The sequence below is a fragment of the Coregonus clupeaformis genome, chromosome 10 (assembly GCF_020615455.1).
Source record: "Coregonus clupeaformis isolate EN_2021a chromosome 10, ASM2061545v1, whole genome shotgun sequence".
Taxonomy (NCBI): Eukaryota; Metazoa; Chordata; class Actinopteri; order Salmoniformes; family Salmonidae; genus Coregonus; species Coregonus clupeaformis.
The window spans coordinates 6,455,763-6,476,960 of record NC_059201.1 but is presented as its reverse complement, the minus strand read 5'-3'; the positions used below and the strand labels follow the sequence as shown (position 1 = coordinate 6,476,960).

General features: G+C 42.8%; 1 protein-coding gene across 3 annotated transcripts; it reads left to right on the top strand.

The window, feature by feature from the left end:
- Positions 1-1,714: 1,714 nt before the first annotated feature.
- LOC121574797 (protein FAM186B) lies at positions 1,715-20,859 on the top strand. Of its 3 annotated transcripts, XM_045222829.1 has the most exons (14): positions 1,715-1,794; positions 2,504-2,812; positions 4,673-4,876; positions 5,143-5,363; positions 6,180-6,875; positions 7,113-7,305; positions 7,525-7,625; positions 14,875-15,048; positions 15,652-15,854; positions 16,565-16,729; positions 18,441-18,633; positions 18,985-19,313; positions 19,870-20,043; positions 20,294-20,859. In XM_045222829.1, exons 2-14 carry the CDS (start codon positions 2,596-2,598, stop codon positions 20,355-20,357), a joined length of 2,934 nt encoding a protein of 977 aa, XP_045078764.1. In that variant the 5' UTR covers positions 1,715-1,794; positions 2,504-2,595; the 3' UTR covers positions 20,358-20,859. The 3 variants fall into 3 exon arrangements, with proteins under 3 accessions (XP_045078764.1, XP_045078766.1, XP_045078765.1); XM_045222831.1 differs by having other exon boundaries at positions 19,870-20,378; XM_045222830.1 differs by lacking the exon at positions 1,715-1,794 and having other exon boundaries at positions 2,352-2,812.
- Positions 20,860-21,198: the final 339 nt, after the last annotated feature.

Genomic DNA, 21,198 nt, shown 5'->3' with positions numbered 1-21,198 from the left:
GTATTTCTGTTTCCGTGTTGCATTATTGGCCTGTGGTGAAATAAGGTAAATAATGTTGACGTGTAAAAAAAAAAAAATTACATTTCAAGAAGTCAGCTTTAAAAAGGTATTACTTTTATTGCATTACCTGAGTGACTGTTTATCATTACCACCCCTGCTATTGACATACGGCAGTTTGTAGGTTAGTGTGTATGTCTCCTGTTGTGTTAGTGTGTATGTCTCCTGTTGGGTTTAGTGTGTATGTCTCCTGTTGTGTTAGTGTGTATGTCTCCTGCTGTGTTAGTGTGTATGTCTCCTGTTGTGTTAGTGTGTATGTATCCTGTTGTGTTTAGTGTGTATGTCTCCTGTTGTGTTTAGTGTGTATGTCTCCTGTTGTGTTAGTGTGTATGTCTCCTGTTGTGTTAGTGTGTATGACTCCTGTTGTGTTTAGTGTGTATGTCTCCTGTTGTGTTAGTGTGTATGTCTCCTGTTGGGTTTAGTGTGTATGTCTCCTGTTGTGTTAGTGTGTATGTCTCCTGTTGGGTTTAGTGTGTATATCTCCTGTTGGGTTTAGTGTGTATGTCTCCTGTTGTGTTTAGTGTGTATGTCTCCTGTTGTGTTAGTGTGTATGTCTCCTGTTGTGTTTAGTGTGTATGTCTCCTGTTGTGTTAGTGTGTATGTCTCCTGTTGGGTTTAGTGTGTATGTCTCCTGTTGGGTTTAGTGTGTATGTCTCCTGTTGTGTTAGTGTGTATGTCTCCTGTTGTGTTAGTGTGTATGTCTCCTGTTGTGTTAGTGTGTATGTCTCCTGTTGTGTTTAGTGTGTATGTCTCCTGTTGTGTTTAGTGTGTATGTCTCCTGTTGTGTTAGTGTGTATGTCTCCTGTTGTGTTTAGTGTGTATGTCTCCTGTTGTGTTTAGTGTGTATGTCTCCTGTTGTGTTAGTGTGTATGTATCCTGTTGTCTTAGTGTGTATGTCTCCTGTTGTGTTAGTGTGTATGTCTCCTGTTGGGTTTAGTGTGTATGTCTCCTGTTGTGTTTAGTGTGTATGTCTCCTGTTGTGTTAGTGTGTATGTCTCCTGTTGTGTTAGTGTGTATGTCTCCTGTTGGGTTTAGTGTGTATGTCTCCTGTTGTGTTAGTGTGTATGTCTCCTGTTGTGTTTAGTGTGTATGTCTCCTGTTGGGTTTAGTGTCTATGTCTCCTGTTGTGTTTAGTGTGTATGTCTCCTGTTGTGTTTAGTGTGTATGTCTCCTGTTGTGTTTAGTGTGTATGTCTCCTGTTGTGTTTAGTGTGTATGTCTCCTGTTGGGTTTAGTGCTCCACTACCTTACAGATGGTAGTGTTATTATGCTGACCTAACCACTGTAGTAGGACGCTATTATGCCGTTTTGTAAACGAGTTGTTTACTGCTTTAATGACCACCATCTGCTTTAATGACCACCATCTGTTTTTCAGTTGTATTTAATGTTCCGTTTTTTTTTTTTGCTGCCATTTGATAAAATCAATAAACCACCCCTGATTTACTGGACTGTGTTGTTGTTGTTGTTGTTTTTGTTGTAGGCTTATCTAGTATTACAGGCCCGCGCCTAACAAAGACAGTTCTGGTGACTTTAGGGCTCGCCTACTTTTCAATGTATTTTATATTTAATTGCAATGCTCCGTCTGTATCGCACATAATCGAGAAAGTAAACTGATTTATGACGTAATATACGTAATATACGTAATCAAAAATGTATCGCTCGCTACCTAGACTAGAGCCAGTGATTTAGGTCTATATAGACCATCAAACTACTTATGAATTGATTCGTCGTGAGAGAGGTAAGGTTCGTCATTTCAATGTAAATGTTTTTGGGCTGCTTTGCTTGATTTTCTATGTTATTTCTGTTGTCAATTTCCTTTGTGACCGTCAAACCCTTGAGTGCGTAGGTACGTACGGAGTCGTGCGCGCATCTCTTAGCTCGGCCAAAGATGGTTGATAAATAAAGATGTCTCACAAGGGCCGTTTACCGTTGAAAAAAATTGTCACAGTTCCGGTCTGCGTAAAGGGTGGCTCTCCCATAGGAACCAATGCATTAGCAGCTTGGTCTAGTCTGCTTAGTTCATTCACTGTGTATAAAACAGAAAAAAGGAGCGAGTAACATGTCTCGCTTACTCTTCCGTCTCTGGCCGAAGTATTGCACTGTTGCGTCAGTCCCGCATCACAGAGGCCAGAGCCAAAACCATATCAAAGAAACTGATCAAACGTACTATCAAAATGGGGCTCTAGTTATTTTCACATCAAATAAAAAATGCATTGCCTGTTTCTGTATAAACCCTGCAGAAGCCTGTCACTAGTGGATTAATACAATTGTTTGGATAGATTTTAATGAGCTCAAAATAGTCTGCATTTCCCGAAAATACATCAATCTATCCATTATCCATTCGTGTCTCCATGGATGTATCCATACATTTTTGGATATGCCTACAAATGTACCATATCCATATTCTATTCTATTATTTGTTACTCTTCTCTACTCTTCTCTACTAGTTCAACAGAATCCCAACACATTGAGATAGTCCTCTCTTCCTGGGTGATTTGGGTGGTCCAGTGGAGAGCCTGTGGAAAGGTCAGAGGTCGAGATGCCCGTGTACCGAGCCCCGCTGGGTGCTGGCGTCCTGGGGGAGGATGGCGATGATGATGAAGATGACACAGAGGAGGAACTCCCGTCCATCTTGCCCGTCCTGGACGAGAGGAGGAGGCGCGGTGAGCAGATCAACAAGATCAGAGACTTCCTGAACTCAGCCGTGGAGAGGGAGACAGACCTCGCCCTCCTACTGGACTGGCTCACTGAAGCACGTGAGTGACTGCACCTCAAATGGCACCCTATTCCCTATATAGTGCACTACTTTTGACCAGGGCCCATAGGGCTCCAGTCAAAAGTAGTGCACAATCTCTGATCAAAAGTAGTGCACTATATAGGGAATAGGGTGCCATCTGGGACTCAAACCCTGAATTTGATATTTAATACATTTTATAGGGATGTCTATCTATCTATGCAAATTGTCAAATGCATTGTTTATGTGAGTGAATGTGCTTGTACTTCCTATTTCCAAAATCAAATGACTGGGTGGTGTGTAGACATTACTCATGTTGTAAACCTGCACAGCCTGGTCTCATAGACTAGACGTAACATAGTAAATGAAATTCCGGTACACTCAAATTATAATAATAATAATAATATGCCATTTAGCAGACGCTTTTATCCAAAGCGACTTATAGTCATGCGTGCATACATTTTTTTGTGTATGCGTGGTCGCGGGGATCGAACCCACTACCCTGGCGTTACAAGCGCCGTGCTCTACCAGCTGAGCTACAGAGGACCACATTAGTATGATATATTACATTTGGTATGGTTACATGAGACAGAAGGTTACTTAAGGCAAAAACAAAAGGAAAGGAAAGGTAAAGGGGGATACCTAGTCAGTACAACTGAATGCATTCAACTGAAATGTGTCTTCCGCATTTAACCCAACCCCTCTGTGCTGGGTGGTTGGATGGGCATATAATGCGAATGTCTAGCAACCCAAAGGTTGCGTGTTCAAGTGTCGTCACAGACAACTTTAGCATTTTAGCTAATAAGCAACTTTGCAACTACTTACTACTTTTTAGCTACTCTTTGCAAGTACTTAGCATGTTAGCTAACCCTAACCTTAACCTATTAACATAACTCCTAACCCTAACCTTAACCTCTAACCCTAACCCCTAGCCTAACAAGCCTTAGCCACCTAGCTAACATTAGCCGTAGCTACCTAGCTAACGTTAGCATTAGCCACCTAGCTGTCTCCTGAGTAGCGCAGTGGTCTAAGGCTAGAGATCCTGGTTCGAATCCAGGCTCTGTCGCAGCCGGCCGCGACCGGGAGACTCATGGGCGGCGCACAATTGGCAATTGCAATGCCAGGGTTGTGGGTTCGATTCCCACGGGAGGCCAGTATGAAAAATAAAAAAATATGTATGTATTCACTAACTGTAAGTCGCTCTGGATAAGAGCGTCTGCTAAATGACTAAAATGTAAAATGTAGCTAACTTTAGCTACAACAAAAAGGTATTTGTAACATATCATAGGTATTGCAAATTCGTAACATATCATATGAATTGTAATTCGTAACATATCATACAAATTTCAATTGTAACATATCATACGAAATGGATGATGGACATTCACAAATTAATACATACCATACCAAATGTAACATATCACACTAATTTGAGTGTCCCGGATTTTCTTTACTATGCTACGTCTACCCCTGAGTCCAGGTTGACCTGCAGGACATGTTTTGCATAGGCTACACTGTAATTACTGCAGTAACCCTGTTCAGTCTTGATTATAGGTTCTTGAACTTGTCCCAAGCATAACAATGTGTTCATCTGGAATAGTTAGCTAACTTTTTTCGGGAGACTTATTCATACTGGTTTCGAATGTCAGACTTTTAAACCTGCGATATGGTTACATAAATCACCACTGGGATATAGGGCTACTCATTTGGAACCTTGATGTCACTTTATCGCTAACCACCACACCTGTGCATGTCTCTACCCATACCCCTGTCTAGTGTATAGGCATAATCAATACGCAATCAATTTTTACATTTTTAGTCATTTAGCAGACGCTCTTATCCAGAGCGACTTACAATATTATCTCTGTTCTACGGTCTACAGAGGAGTCACTACAGACGTTTGAGAATGAGAGAGAAAGAAAGAAAGAGGGGGAGGAGGAGGAGGTGACATCAGAATGGATTGAAGACATACACAGAAAGTTGGAGATGTCTATCAATGATACGGACGGCTGCATTCACCGCCTACGTGGCCTCTGCCAAGGCCTCTTTGATACCGACGTGAAAAAGACCAAGAAGGAGGAAGCTGGTAAGATTGAGTATGAGAAGATAAACGCATAATGTCTCTAGTATTTCTGACAAATAGATTCTCGTTAAGACTCACTTGCTCTCCACAGAAGTCTTGATTTCACTCTAACTAACTAACTAACTATCTGTATTATGACGTGAATACTTTAGTAGTATGACTGAATGTTCTCCAGTGAACGTTCTGTGATGATAGCAGGCCTATGTTCTAGCTGAGGAGATTGTATCCTCATAATGCTGAATGGCTAACGCTACAGTGTGTATTTGCAGCTCTGAATAAGGGTGGTGTGTGGCGCTGGTGGAGGGAGCAGAAAGTGGACGCCCGGACCATCAAACGGATCCAGGAGCTCCAGCCCCCTGCTGCGGATGTGTTTCTAGCTGACGTCAACCTGGCCACCAATTCTGCCACGGAGCTGTCCTCCATGCTCTTAGACATAGCCAAGTCACTAGGCTGCAACAAGGCAATGAGTCTGGCCTTTAAGTTCGTAACGGTAGGTCGCACACCAGACCGTAACGGTAGGTCTCACACCAGACCGTAACGGTAGGTCGCACACCAGACCGTAATGGGGCACACCAGACCGTCGGTGTCTCACACCAGACCGTAACGGTGGCGCACACCAGACCCAACGGGTCGCACACCAGACCGTAACGGTAGGTCGCACACCAGACCGTAACGGTAGGTCGCACACCAGACCGTAACGGTAGGTCGCACACCAGACCGTAACGGTAGGTCTCACACCAGACCGTAACGGTAGGTCGCACACCAGACCGTAACGGTAGGTCACACACCAGACCGTAACGGTAGGTCTCACACCAGACCGTAACGGTAGGTCATACACCAGACCGTAACGGTAGGTCGCACACCAGACAGTTCTCTGGGGACATGTATTGGTCTGCTAAGGCCAGGATTTTATCAAAGGCACTTCGTCCGCTAGTGCACTGCACTTGACTCACACCAGACAGTTCTCTGCACTTGACTCACACAGGCATTTCTCTGCACTTGACTCACACCAGACAGTTCTCTGCACTTGACTCACACCAGGCAGTTCTCTGCACTTGACTCACACCAGACAGTTCTCTGCACTTGACTTATTTAAGTTTGAGCCTACCGCCACAGAGTTGACCATGAATGTTATCTCAGTCTGGGAAATTGCCATTAAAATGTGCATTGTCAAAAGTGCAGTGTGCTTGTCAATGATACGCTTTCGATTGGCCTCAATTTTTTATGTATGCACTCACTGCACTGTAAGTCACATTGAATTAAAGCCTCTGCTAAATGGTATACACATACGTTTCGTTATGATCAGATAGGGCTGCAGAACCTTAACCAAGCGTTCCAGGAACGCACCAAGGAAGCCGGGAAGCTTCTGGCACGGGTGGAGAAGCTGCAGTCTGTGGACTGTGGCTTCGAGCTGGCCCAGATGAAGATCCAACTGGGAGACAGTCAGATCAAGATGACCAAGATGGAGGATGAGCTGGCGTCAGTCAGGGAGCAGAAAGATGCTCTACTGTTCCAGATCCAACAGATGCATGAGATCCCAAAACATCCAAGGCTGAAACAGCAGATAATGGTCGTTGCTCCCCCCAAAATCGTACAGGATGCTCCAGTTCGCAACGATCAGCTGGTTCTGCAACCAACCCCCAAGCCTAAGTACCCCAAACGGAGGCCGAAACCAAAGCCAGAGCCAGGCCAGCCTGTTGGCGAAGAAGTCGAAGAAGTCGAGTCTCTGGAAGACATCTCAGTGGATCCAGAAGATATCATAGAACAGGTGGAGAAGAAGAGCATTGATCTTCTGGAGGACATCCAGAAGTCTGTATTTAAGCTCATTGAGCAGTGCGTGGTGTCACTCCCTGGTAACAAGGACAAGGGGAAAGATGGCGAGCTGCTGGAAGGGATGGATGCGGCCAGCAGAAAAGCCAAGGCAGCTGATGTCATCAAGCTGTACTGCATTCTACAGAGGTCCATCAGAGACTCTTTCAATGGCATGATCACGAAGCTCCAGGTAGGAGCACATCAGCATATTGTTGCAAATTCGGGGGGTAGCCCCGGTCCAGCGAATGTCAACCCAACACCTTAGCCATTACACCAAGTGATCCGAACATCTCGATGAGGTCGCTAGGTGTTGGGTTAGGTGTTGGGTGAAGTTTTCTGCATCATACTAGCCGACATTTTGTCTTTATTTTATTCTTAGGGACCTTTGTCCCACAGACATTCTCTCATTGTGGTGACTCCCCTCTAGGGAAAGTTTGCCGACGACATCATAGACGTGCCGCTCATGGACAACGACAACAAACTGGACGAATCAGCGTTCTGGGACTCAACCCAGAAGACTCCAGGAGACATGCTGAAGGAGATCAGCAATGAGATCCAGAACCACGACCGCATGGTGAAGGATGCCGGAGCCAACATACAAGCACTCTTTGACATGGAAGGTGAAAGGATGGATAGATTGATGAATGAATGAATGAATGAATACGTTGCCTCAGCCATTGGAGTACAACAATACATACATAAAAAAAATCATCAAGAATTAATAACACAATGAATTCTAACAACTTACATGGAAAGAAGTTGTTGGAATTGATTGTGTTTTTAATTCTTGATGATTGTTTATGTATGTATTGTTGCACTCCAATGGTGGTCCTCGTTAGGTAAGAAGACTTTGTCGAACCTCAAGGGGAAGAGTCATCGCCACTCTCTGAACTTCATCATGGACCAGTTCAAGAACCTCAACGAGATGGGCAAGAAGCAGGTCTTTATTTATTTTTTCATCCCAAATGGCACCATATTCCCTATATAGTGCACTACTTTTGACCCGAGCCCTGTGTGACTAAATAGGAAACTAATACACTACATAGGGAATAGGGTGCCATTTGGAAGACACCCTCCATAACTATAGCACTTTACTGAAAGCACTTATGTAAGCATGTAGTTATATTCAATCATGCCTTTAGCCTAGGTAGCCTATAGTTTTGGTCTGTATTTACAATGAGGGAAAAAAAGTATTTGATCCCCTGTTGATTTTGTACGTTTGCCCACTGACAAAGAAAATGATCAGTCTATAATTTTAATGGTAGGTTTATTTGAACAGTGAGAGACAGAATAACAACAAAAAAATCCAGAAAAACGCATGTCAAAAATGTTATAAATTGATTTGCATTTTAATGAGGGAAATAAGTATTTGACCCCCTCTCAATCAGAAAGATTTCTGGCTCCCAGGTGTCTTTTATACAGGTAACGAGCTAAGATTAGGAGCACACTCTTAAAGGGAGTGCTCCTAATCTCAGCTTGTTACCTGTATAAAAGACACCTGTCCACAGAAGCAATCAATCAATCAGATTCCAAACTCTCCACCATGGCCAAGACCAAAGAGCTCTCCAAGGATGTCAGGGACAAGATTGTAGACCTACACAAGGCTGGAATGGGCTACAAGACCATCGCCAAGCAGCTTGGTGAGAAGGTGACAACAGTTGGTGCGATTATTCGCAAATGGAAGAAACACAAAAGAACTGTCAATCTCCCTCGGCCTGGGGCTCCATGCAAGATCTCACCTTGTGGAGTTGCAATGATCATGAGAACGGTGAGGAATCAGCCCAGAACTACACGGGAGGATCTTGTCAATGATCTCAAGGCAGCTGGGATCATAGTCACCAAGAAAACAATTGGTAACACACTACGCAGTGAAGGACTGAAATCCTGCAGCGCCCGCAAGGTCCCCCTGCTCAAGAAAGCACATATACAGGGCTGTCTGAAGTTTGCCAATGAACATCTGAATGATTCAGAGGAGAACTGGGTGAAAGTGTTGTGGTCAGATGAGACAAAAATCGAGCTCTTTGGCATCAACTCAACTCGTCGTGTTTGGAGGAGGAGGAATGCTGCCTATGACCCCAAGAACACCATCCCCACCGTCAAACATGGAGGTGGAAACATTATGCTTTGGGGGTGTTTTTCTGCTAAGGGGACAGGACAACTTCACCGCATCAAAGGGACGATGGACGGGGCCATGTACCGTCAAATCTTGGGTGAGAACCTCCTTCCCTCAGCCAGGGCATTGAAAATGGGTCGTGGATGGGTATTCCAGCATGACAATGACCCAAAACACACGGCCAAGGCAACAAAGGAGTGGCTCAAGAAGAAGCACATTAAGGTCCTGGAGTGGCCTAGCCAGTCTCCAGACCTTAATCCCATAGAGAATCTGTGGAGGGAGCTGAAGGTTCGAGTTGCCAAACGTCAGCCTCGAAACCTTAATGACTTGGAGAAGGTCTGCAAAGAGGAGTGGGACAAAATCCCTCCTGAGATGTGTGCAAACCTGGTGGCCAACTGCAAGAAACGTCTGACCTCTGTGATTGCCAACAAGGGTTTTGCCACCAAGTACTAAGTCATGTTTTGCAGAGGGGTCAAATACTTGTTTCCCTCATTAAAATGCAAATCAATTTATAACATTTTTGACATGCGTTTTTCTGGATTTTTTTGTTGTTATTCTGTCTCTCACTGTTCAAATAAACCTACCATTAAAATTATAGACTGATCATTTCTTTGTCAGTGGGCAAACGTACAAAATCAGCAAGGGATCAAATACTTTTTTCCCTCACTGTACACTGACTTTTTTTATTGTTTAGTTTTTTTGTCTTGAGAGCTTTTACAAAACATATTCCTATTTAATATGTATTCTAATACTTACAAATGTCGTAAATTAACTTGACTTGCCTTTTGCTTTCTGTTTGTGGTCTAGACAGGGTTACTGTAGAATACTTTGTGGTCTAGACAGGGTTACTGTAGAATACTTTGTGGTCTAGACAGGGTTACTGTAGAATACTTTGTGTTCTAGACAAGGTTACTGTAGAATACTTTGTGGTCTAGACAGGGTTACTGTAGAATACTTTGTGGTCTAGACATGGTTACTGTAGAATACTTTGTTGTCTAGACAGGGTTACTGTGGAATACCTTGTTGTCTAGACAGGGTTACTGTAGAATACTTTGTGGTGGTCTAGACAGGGTTACTGTAGAATACTTTGTGGTCTAGACAGGGTTACTGTAGAATACTTTATGGTCTAGACAGGGTTACTGTAGAATACTTTGTGGTCTAGACAGGGTTACTGTAGAATACTTTGTGGTCTAGACATGGTTACTGTATAATACTTTGTGGTCTAGACAGGGTTACTGTAGAATACCTTGTTGTCTAGACAGGGTTACTGTAGAATACATGGTGGTCTAGACAGGGTTACTGTAGAATACATTGTTGTCTAGACAGGGTTACTGTAGAATACTTTGTGGTCTAGACAGGGTTACTGTAGAATACGTTGTGGTCTAGACAGGGTTACTGTAGAATACCTTGTGGTCTAGACAGGGTTACTGTAGAATACTTTGTGGTCTAGACAGGGTTACTGTAGAATACGTTGTTGTCTAGACAGGGTTACTGTAGAATACTTTGTGATCTAGACAGGGTTACTGTAGAATACTTTGTGGTCTAGACATGGTTACTGTAGAATACTTTGTGGTCTAGACAGGGTTACTGTAGAATACCTTGTTGTCTAGACAGGGTTACTGTAGAATACTTTGTGGTGGTCTAGACAGGGTTACTGTAGAATACTTTGTGGTCTAGACAGGGTTACTGTAGAATACTTTATGGTCTAGACAGGGTTACTGTAGAATACTTTGTGGTCTAGACAGGGTTACTGTAGAATACTTTGTGGTCTAGACATGGTTACTGTAGAATACTTTGTGGTCTAGACAGGGTTACTGTAGAATACTTTGTGGTCTAGACAGGGTTACTGTAGAATACATGGTGGTCTAGACAGGGTTACTGTAGAATACATTGTTGTCTAGACAGGGTTACTGTAGAATACTTTGTGGTCTAGACAGGGTTACTGTAGAATACGTTGTGGTCTAGACAGGGTTACTGTAGAATACCTTGTGGTCTAGACAGGGTTACTGTAGAATACTTTGTGGTCTAGACAGGGTTACTGTAGAATACGTTGTTGTCTAGACAGGGTTACTGTAGAATACTTTGTGATCTAGACAGGGTTACTCTAGAATACTTTGTGGTCTAGACAGGGTTACTGTAGAATACTTTGTGGTCTAGACAGGGTTACTGTAGAATACTTTGTGGTCTAGACAGGGTTACTGTAGAATACTTTGTGGTCTAGACATGGTTACTGTAGAATACTTTGTGGTCTAGACAGGGTTACTGTAGAATACCTTGTTGTCTAGACAGGGTTACTGTAGAATACTTTGTGGTGGTCTAGACAGGGTTACTGTAGAATACTTTGTGGTCTAGACAGGGTTACTGTAGAATAATTTGTGGTCTAGACAGGGTTACTGTAGAATACTCTGTGGTCTAGACAGGGTTACTGTAGAATACTTTGTGGTCTAGACATGGTTACTGTAGAATACTTTGTGGTCTAGACAGGGTTACTGTAGAATACTTTGTGGTCTAGACAGGGTTACTGTAGAATACATGGTGGTCTAGACAGGGTTACTGTAGAATACTTTGTGGTCTAGACAGGGTTACTGTAGAATACATTGTTGTCTAGACAGGGTTACTGTAGAATACTTTGTGGTCTAGACAGGGTTACTGTAGAATACGTTGTGGTCTAGACAGGGTTACTGTAGAATACCTTGTGGTCTAGACAGGGTTACTGTAGAATACTTTGTGGTCTAGACAGGGTTACTCTAGAATACTTTGTGGTCTAGACAGGGTTACTGTAGAATACTTTGTTGTCTAGACAGGGTTACTGTAGAATACTTTGTGGCTAGACAGGGTTACTGTAGAATACTTTGTGGTCTAGACAGGGTTACTGTAGAATACTTTGTTGTCTAGACAGGGTTACTGTAGAATACTTTGTGGTCTAGACAGGGTTACTGTAGAATACTTTGTGGTCTAGACATGGTTACTGTAGAATACTTTGTTGTCTAGACATGGTTACTGTAGAATACTTGGTGGCTAGACAGGGTTACTGTAGAATACATGGTGGTCTAGACAGGGTTACTGTAGAATACATTGTTGTCTAGACAGGGTTACTGTAGAATATTTTGTGATCTAGACAGGGTTACTGTAGAATACGTTGTGGTCTAGACAGGGTTACTGTAGAATACCTTGTGGTCTAGACAGGGTTACTGTAGAATACTTTGTGGTCTAGACAGGGTTACTGTAGAATACGTTGTTGTCTAGACAGGGTTACTGTAGAATACTTTGTGATCTAGACAGGGTTACTCTAGAATACTTTGTGGTCTAGACAGGGTTACTGTAGAATACTTTGTGGTCTAGACAGGGTTACTGTAGAATACTTTGTGGTCTAGACAGGGTTACTGTAGAATACTTTGTGGTCTAGACATGGTTACTGTAGAATACTTTGTGGTCTAGACAGGGTTACTGTAGAATACCTTGTTGTCTAGACAGGGTTACTGTAGAATACTTTGTGGTGGTCTAGACAGGGTTACTGTAGAATACTTTGTGGTCTAGACAGGGTTACTGTAGAATAATTTGTGGTCTAGACAGGGTTACTGTAGAATACTCTGTGGTCTAGACAGGGTTACTGTAGAATACTTTGTGGTCTAGACATGGTTACTGTAGAATACTTTGTGGTCTAGACAGGGTTACTGTAGAATACTTTGTGGTCTAGACAGGGTTACTGTAGAATACATGGTGGTCTAGACAGGGTTACTGTAGAATACTTTGTGGTCTAGACAGGGTTACTGTAGAATACATTGTTGTCTAGACAGGGTTACTGTAGAATACTTTGTTGTCTAGACAGGGTTACTGTAGAATACTTTGTGATCTAGACAGGGTTACTCTAGAATACTTTGTGGTCTAGACAGGGTTACTGTAGAATACTTTGTTGTCTAGACAGGGTTACTGTAGAATACTTTGTGGCTAGACAGGGTTACTGTAGAATACTTTGTGGTCTAGACAGGGTTACTGTAGAATACTTTGTTGTCTAGACAGGGTTACTGTAGAATACTTTGTGGTCTAGACAGGGTTACTGTAGAATACTTTGTGGTCTAGACATGGTTACTGTAGAATACTTGGTGGCTAGACAGGGTTACTGTAGAATACATGGTGGTCTAGACAGGGTTACTGTAGAATACATTGTTGTCTAGACAGGGTTACTGTAGAATATTTTGTGATCTAGACAGGGTTACTGTAGAATACGTTGTGGTCTAGACAGGGTTACTGTAGAATACCTTGTGGTCTAGACAGGGTTACTGTAGAATACTTTGTGGTCTAGACATGGTTACTGTAGAATACTTTGTGGTCTAGACAGGGTTACTGTAGAATACCTTGTTGTCTAGACAGGGTTACTGTAGAATACTTTGTGGTGGTCTAGACAGGGTTACTGTAGAATACTTTGTGGTCTAGACAGGGTTACTGTAGAATAATTTGTGGTCTAGACAGGGTTACTGTAGAATACTCTGTGGTCTAGACAGGGTTACTGTAGAATACTTTGTGGTCTAGACATGGTTACTGTAGAATACTTTGTGGTCTAGACAGGGTTACTGTAGAATACTTTGTGGTCTAGACAGGGTTACTGTAGAATACATGGTGGTCTAGACAGGGTTACTGTAGAATACTTTGTGGTCTAGACAGGGTTACTGTAGAATACATTGTTGTCTAGACAGGGTTACTGTAGAATACTTTGTGGTCTAGACAGGGTTACTGTAGAATACGTTGTGGTCTAGACAGGGTTACTGTAGAATACCTTGTGGTCTAGACAGGGTTACTGTAGAATACTTTGTGGTCTAGACAGGGTTACTCTAGAATAATTTGTGGTCTAGACAGGGTTACTGTAGAATACTTTGTTGTCTAGACAGGGTTACTGTAGAATACTTTGTGGCTGGACAGGGTTACTGTAGAATACTTTGTGGTCTAGACAGGGTTACTGTAGAATACTTTGTTGTCTAGACAGGGTTACTGTAGAATACTTTGTGGTCTAGACAGGGTTACTGTAGAATACTTTGTGGTCTAGACAGGGTTACTGTAGAATACTTTTTTGTCTAGACAGGGTTACTGTAGAATACTTGGTGGCTAGACAGGGTTACTGTAGAATACTTTGTGGTCTAGACAGGGTTACTGTAGAATACCTTGTTGTCTAGACAGGGTTACTGTAGAATATTTTGTGATCTAGACAGGGTTACTGTAGAATACCTTGTTGTCTAGACATTGTTACTGTATAATACTTTGTGATCTAGACAGGGTTACTGTAGAATACTTTGTGGTCTAGACAGGGTTACCGTAGAATACTTTGTTGTCTAGACAGGGTTACTGTAGAATACTTGGTGGCTAGACAGGGTTACTGTAGAATACTTAGTTGTCTAGACAGGGTTACTGTAGAATACTTGGTGTCTAGACAGGGTTACTGTAGAATACTTTGTGGTCTAGACAGGGTTACTGTAGAATACTTTGTTGTCTAGACAGGGTTACTGTAGAATACTTTGTGGTCTAGACAGGGTTACTGTAGAATACTTTGTGGTCTAGACAGGGTTACTGTAGAATACTTTGTTGTCTAGACAGGGTTACTGTAGAATACTTTGTTGTCTAGACAGGGTTACTGTAGAATACTTGGTGGCTAGACAGGGTTACTGTAGAATATTTTGTGGTCTAGACAGGGTTACTGTAGAATACTTTGTGTTCTAGACAAGTTTACTGTAGAATACTTTGTGGTCTAGACAGGGTTACTGTAGAATACTTTGTTGTCTAGACAGGGTTACTGTAGAATACTTTGTTGTCTAGACAGGGTTACTGTATAATACTTTGTGGTCTAGACAGGGTTACTGTAGAATACTTTGTGGTCTAGACAGGGTTACTGTAGAATACTTTGTGGTCTAGACAGGGTTACTGTAGAATACTTTGTTGTCTAGACATGGTTACTGTAGAATACTTTGTTGTCTAGACAGGGTTACTGTATAATACTTTGTGGTCTAGACAGGGTTACTGTAGAATACCTTGTTGCCTGCTGATGTAAAAATGACTTTATAAATACATTTGGTTGATTCATTGCTAGGTGTGCAAGATGCGTCTGACCCTGGAGAGCCTAGTGGAGATGCATAGGAAGGTGAACCAGGAGAAGCCTGAGACCAGAGGTTCAGAGGAACCACAACGCACCCCTCAGGTCCACCTCCCCATCCACTCCCCAGATGAATCAGAGGAGGAACTGGAGGAGCTGGAGGAGATTGAGGTGAATTGATTGATTGATTGAATTTATTAGATACCGTAAAACTTCAATTAAACACAGTCTCAAAAAGCTGCCTGTCCCTTTTAAACGTCTATGGGCGAAGTGAAAGCAGTTAAGGGTTAAGGTTGTTAAAGGCCCAGTACAGTAAAAAACGTGATTTTCCTGTGTTTTATACTGTATATGTTTCTACACTATGAGGTTGGAATAATACTGTGAAATTGTGAAAATTATGATAATGCCCTTTTAGTGTAAGATCTTTTTGAGAAGATGCCTGAAATGTCAGCCTGTTTTGGTGGAATGGAGTTTTTGCTTCCATGGTGACATCACCATGAGGTAAATTAGTTAATAGACCAATAAGAATTAGAGTTCCAAACCTCTCTGACAATAACATGTCATTTTCAATTTTCCCCTCCCCACTCAGACCACTCCTGGACAGGCATACCTGTCATACATATAACATAACACTTACATCTCTTCATCTTCATCTTCATCTTAGTCATTTAGCAGACGCTCTTATCCAGAGCGACTTACAGGAGCAATTAGGGTTAAGTGGTGGTGGAAGAGCAGGTGTAAAAGAGAATGTGTTGTAAATAAACATATCTTCAGGTGGTAGAGAAGCAGAGGAGAACCAGGAGACGTTCCATCCTCGTGCAGAAGACCCAGAAACGGATCCCCATGAAGATGGCCGAGTCCAGGTCCTGGACAGACCATGTGGAACGCTACAGCTCAGACATGACGGTGGAGGGAGACAAGCTGATGAAGACTCGTATGGTGGGAGTGAACCACATCGTCCACGTGGAGTCCCAGAGGTAATGTCTGCATCCCAAATGGCACCCTATTCCCTATATAGGACACTACCCATAGGGCTCTGTCATTTGGGAATGGGCCCTGGTCAAAAGTAGTGCACTATAAAGTGAATAGTGTGTGAGGCACATCGTGGACGTGGAGTCCCAGAGGTCTGTATGGTTTTACTCAGATCAAGGTTCAAGAGGGGATTATGTAAGGACATTTGATCAGTGGTGAGTATAATGTCAATAGGTGGTTCATATAGTTAAACTTGTTGTTTGACTTAACGCTTTTGGAGCTGCAAGACTTCTTACTTCACCTCTCTAGGTTTCTTCCTAGGTTCCTTCCTTCTAGGGAGTTCTTCCTAGGTTCCTTCCTTTTAGGGAGTTCTTCCTAGGTTCCTTCCTTCTAGGGAGTTCTTCCTAGGTTCCTTCCTTCTAGGGAGTTCTTCCTAGGTTCCTTCCTTCTAGGGAGTTCTTCCTGGCCACTGTGCTTCTGCTTTGCTTGTTTTAGTGTTTACCGAGGTTTAGGCCGTAAAGCACTTTGTGACAACTGCTGATGTAAAAAGGGCTTTATAAAATAAATGATTGATTGATTGATTGATGGATTGATGGATTGATTGATTGACTGGTTGATTGATGAATTGATGGATTGATTGACTGATGGATTGACTGATGGATGGATTGATTGATTGATTGATTGATGGATTGATTGAAGGGATCACATCCTACAGGTCCAACTTGAAGCTGCTCCACCAGGCTGTGGTGAACAGGCATATCTCCCCACAGCTCTACCGCATGGTGAAGGACCTAATCATCCAGACACTCAGCAGTGTGGAGATCAGACTGCTCTGTCTTATCAGGAGGTTCATAAAGCACAACGCTCTGCAGCACGTCAGGTACTATAGGCTGGCTGGCTGGCTGGCTGGCTGGCTGGGTGGTTGACTGGTTTACTGGCTGATTTAGTACCTATCTGGCTTTAACATAGTTTGGTCCCAAAATGGCCTCTAGGTAGTTGTAGGGCAGTGGAGGCTCCTCAGAGGAGGAAGGGGAGGACCATTCTCCTCAGTGAATTTCATAAAAATTAAAATAGTAAAACATTAAAAATGTTATCCTTTTTAGATAAAACTAAATTAAATATAATCCCGTCACCAAATAATTGATTAAAACACACTATTTTGTAATGAAGGTCTACAGTAGCCTCAACAACACTCTGTAAGGTAGCACCATGGTGTAGCCGGAGGACAGCTAGCTTCCGTCCTCCTCTGAGTACATTGACTTCAATACAAAACCGAGGAGGCTCATGGTTTTCACCCCCTTCCATAGACTTACACAGTAATTATGACAACTTCCGGAGGACATCCTCCAACCTATGAGAGCTCTTGTAGCATGAACTCACATGTTGTCCACCCAACCAAAGGATCAGAGAAGGAATCTAATACTGAAAGCATAAGCTACAGCTAGCTAGCACTGCAGTGCATAAAATGTGGTGAGTAGTTGACTCAAAGGGAGAGAAAGACAATAGCTGAACAAATGAACAAATTAATTTCTTCCAAAATGAAGGAGAAACTAGAGAGAGAGAGAGAGACTGTCATTTTTTTCAGTTTCACTTAGCTAGTGAATGCAGCTAGCTAGTTTAACCTAATCAAACACCCTGCTCAAACAGAGGGTGCTATGTTAGCTAGCTGGCTATGACCATCCAACACAACACTGGAACTCTTCCAAGTCAAGGTAAGCTTTTGGTTTTACTAATGTATTGACACCGGGGCCCGCCGGTGTAGGTTCTAAACTGCTTACTGACTGTACACTGTAACGTTACTGCATGATTGTAGCAGGTTTACTAACACGTTAGTTCTATTAGCTATGTTGACTATGACGTTACTTTAGCTAACATGGTGACAACGATGTAGGCTGTGTGTAGCGTTTTTTTCCGCCTGGTCACATACAGCTGATGTGTTGTGCATTGTAGTCCATAAGCGAAGGGACAAGGGGAGAGGAGGAGAGCGTATAGATGCGAGAAGGAATACAACGTGGCTGCTATGAAAGTGAACTGTGTTTACGCGTGATCAGGGGTGTATTCATTCAGCTGATTCTGTTGAAAAACGTTTCTTAAACGGAAGCAAACAGAACAAAATGGGGATAAACATACCTGAATTTGTCCGATAGAAACTTTAGTTTGCAACTGTTGGACTAATGATTAGACCCTAGATCAGCTAGATGCTGGCAAGAGTGTGCGGTAAGGCGGTATTGAATGTGTCACTGTCTGTCCATGTGTCACGGACTGTCACCTCAAATATTTATCTCGACCTGTGTGCACCTACGTTGTAAACTTTAATTCAAAGGCTAGGTTGTAGCAACCTCATGATGGGTATAGGGAAAATTGGAGTATCTAAATGTATCACTGTTACATTGAACTGGGTGAATGGAATATGAATGACAGTCATCCAATATGCTGTAATAGAAATAAGGCCATGCTCATGAAAAAAAAAAAAATCCTCCCTCATCTTAAACGGCACTGACCTCCACTGTTGTAGGGATCTATGATACTTGTTTGAAATTGGTATCCCCAAAGCTAAATGCTAACTACAAATGATCTTTATTACAAAACAGAAACAATCTGAACGCTAGACTGCTCTTGGCGCGCGACATGAGCGATGGACAGGCGGCCAAGGACTTGTACAAGTCCCTGCGAAGACTGGACGTGCACCAATCTACTATGGTGAGGCAGTGGTCTGAGAAGCAAACTTCCATTGAACTGAGACGGACCAGATGCCTGGCACACATGCTCTACCTCTTCAGTCAGGTTAGGAGGAGTCAGTGTGGTTGAGGGGTAGACGTTCATCCAGAAATATAAATAGTAACTTTTAGGAGCTAAAATGTTTTTGGATTCTGTCCCAAGGTCAGGATTTTGATTTATACGTATCTAGTTTTTATATACATTACTCTACTCTACTCTACTCTACTCTACTACACTACACTACACTACACTACACTACACTACACTACACTACACTACACTACACTACACTACACTACACTACACTACACTACACTACACTACTCTACTCTACTCTACTCTACTCTACTCTACTCTACTCTACTCTACTCTACTCTACTCTACTCTACTCTACTCTACTCTACTCTATCTCTACAGCTGAGAGTGGACTACAACTTGCATTTGGCCACTCCGGTCCCATGCAACACCAGCCAGGAGCTGCCCCATCCCATCATGACGGTGGTGCCTACGAAACTACAGTGGTCTCTGAGGCCCAGTCCCAGCCCCAATCTTCCATCATCCCTGTCACTGGCACGTCTAGCCCCATATTCACTCCAAGCCCCACCATCCACACACCTATACCCACCTACACACCTAGCTTCGCCTGCACACCTACACCCGTCATCATTGGTACACCATCCCCCATCTTCCCTGGTACACTTACCCCCACCTTTACCTGAGCCATACCCATGGAGCAGTGTCCACAGGTAGGTTACATGCAAACACGCCACACCACATAATTTAGCTCAGTGCTTGTGTTTACTTTTTGGTTTATCTTGAAGTAAGTTGAACTTTTCTAAACTAAGAGTAATTATTGCACGTCTTCAAAGTTTTCAATCTCTAGATAGAATCCTCCAATAATAATTTCTCCCAATATCAGTTACATCATGAGGCAGAAACTAAGAGTTAACTTTCTCAATCATGTGCCAAGACAACCACCTGCATCATCTCCTAACTCACCTAGCCCTGTATCCCCCAACCACATCATCTCCTAACACACCTAGCCCTGTATCCCCCAACCACATCATCTCCTAACTCACCTAGCCCTGTATCCCTTAACCACATCATCTCCTAACACACCTAGCCCTGTATCCCCCAACCACATCTGCTGCTAACACTGTCAGCAGAACATTCCACACAGAGCACCATGTAATCCTCTGCTTCCTGTCTCTCTGTCTGTGTGTGTGTGTGTGTGTGTGTGTGTGTGTGTGTGTGTGTGTGTGTGTGTGTGTGTGTGTGTGTGTGTGTGTGTGTGCGTCACAGGGAAAAAGAACAGGGCAATATGAAGACTCTGTGGCAGGCAGACAAGACTCTGCACTGCATGTGGCTGGCCAGGAAGATCCCAGCCGGGCCCTCTAACGTCTGCTGTGTCCCACGCCTGCTGGAGATGGACGTCAACCGAGGAAGGGTCAACGCAATGCGCACCCTGCACGCTAGGTAAGATGGTGGACTGTTTTGTGCCACGGATTTGAACCAGAATTACTATATATAGAGGTGTCTTTCTTTGGGAAACACACTGCATGGCATGCTGCCATGCCACAACGTCCAAAATTGCAGACAATGCTCTTCACCCCTGGCCCTGGGGACTGCTTCATTGGGTTTAGGGCCGGCTGTTATTCTAGCCCAGTACTAAACAACACCAGGACACATAGGGTAAATAAATACAGTACATGTTGCTCTATCATAGGATGACTGGAGTGCTGGATCAGATATTCCTAGGTGGAGGAGATGAGGACAGTGATGTGGAGTAGATGTTTCACCAGTTAGGTCAATAAATCCCCATATCACCACTGTAGTCCTTGTTTCCCTTGGTTCCTGTCATTGTTAGTGCAGATTAGAGTTTCTCTGCAGTGAAATGGTATTCTTGCTTCATATCTATAACCATATTTTATTGAGACATCTTTAGAAAGTGTAAAAACAAAAAAGTGTTAATACAGTATCGTAATAAAGAAAATCAAACATTTGAAGCATACAAATGTGATATGATTTTGTTTTGCATTAATTTACAAATGTCTTCACAATTGACAAATTATCTTGAATTTACAAAACAATAAAACTCAGTGGAGAATGTCCGAATTTAAACAATAGAACATTACAATTTGTTAAAAATTGCGTCCCTTGGCTTGGAAGTCTTGACACCTAGATAATACAGAATGCTGCCCATGCCATTTCAGTTCACACAGTCTTGTATAACTGACCTTGTGGGGGGACACAATTCAGTCCCATTCAAAATCCTATTTTCCCTAACCCTTACCCTAACCTTAACCCGAAAACCGAACCTTAACTCTTACCCTAAACCTAACCCTAGCTCCTAACCCTAAAACTAACCCTAGCTCCTAACCCTAACCTTAACCTCATTCTAACCCTAACACTAATTCTAACCTTAACCATAAACCCCCTTAGAAATAGCATTTGACCTTGTGGGGACTAACAAAAAATGTCCCCATTTGGTCAAATGTTTGTTTGTTTACTATTCTTGTGGGGACTTCTGGTCCCCACAAGTATAGTTAAACACATCCATACATAACATGTTCCATCCATACAGTACACACACGTCTTCTTCTACTACTACTACTACAGCCTCTGTTTACA

Coding starts and splice junctions, on each gene's coding strand:
- LOC121574797 (XM_045222829.1), top strand. CDS start 2,596: ATGCCCGTGTACCGAGCCCCGCTGGGTGCTGGCGTCCTGGGGGAGGAT. Junction 6,876..7,112: donor GCATGATCACGAAGCTCCAG/GTAGGAGCACAT, acceptor ACTCCCCTCTAG/GGAAAGTTTGCCGACGACAT. Junction 15,049..15,651: donor AGGAGCTGGAGGAGATTGAG/GTGAATTGATTG, acceptor ACATATCTTCAG/GTGGTAGAGAAGCAGAGGAG.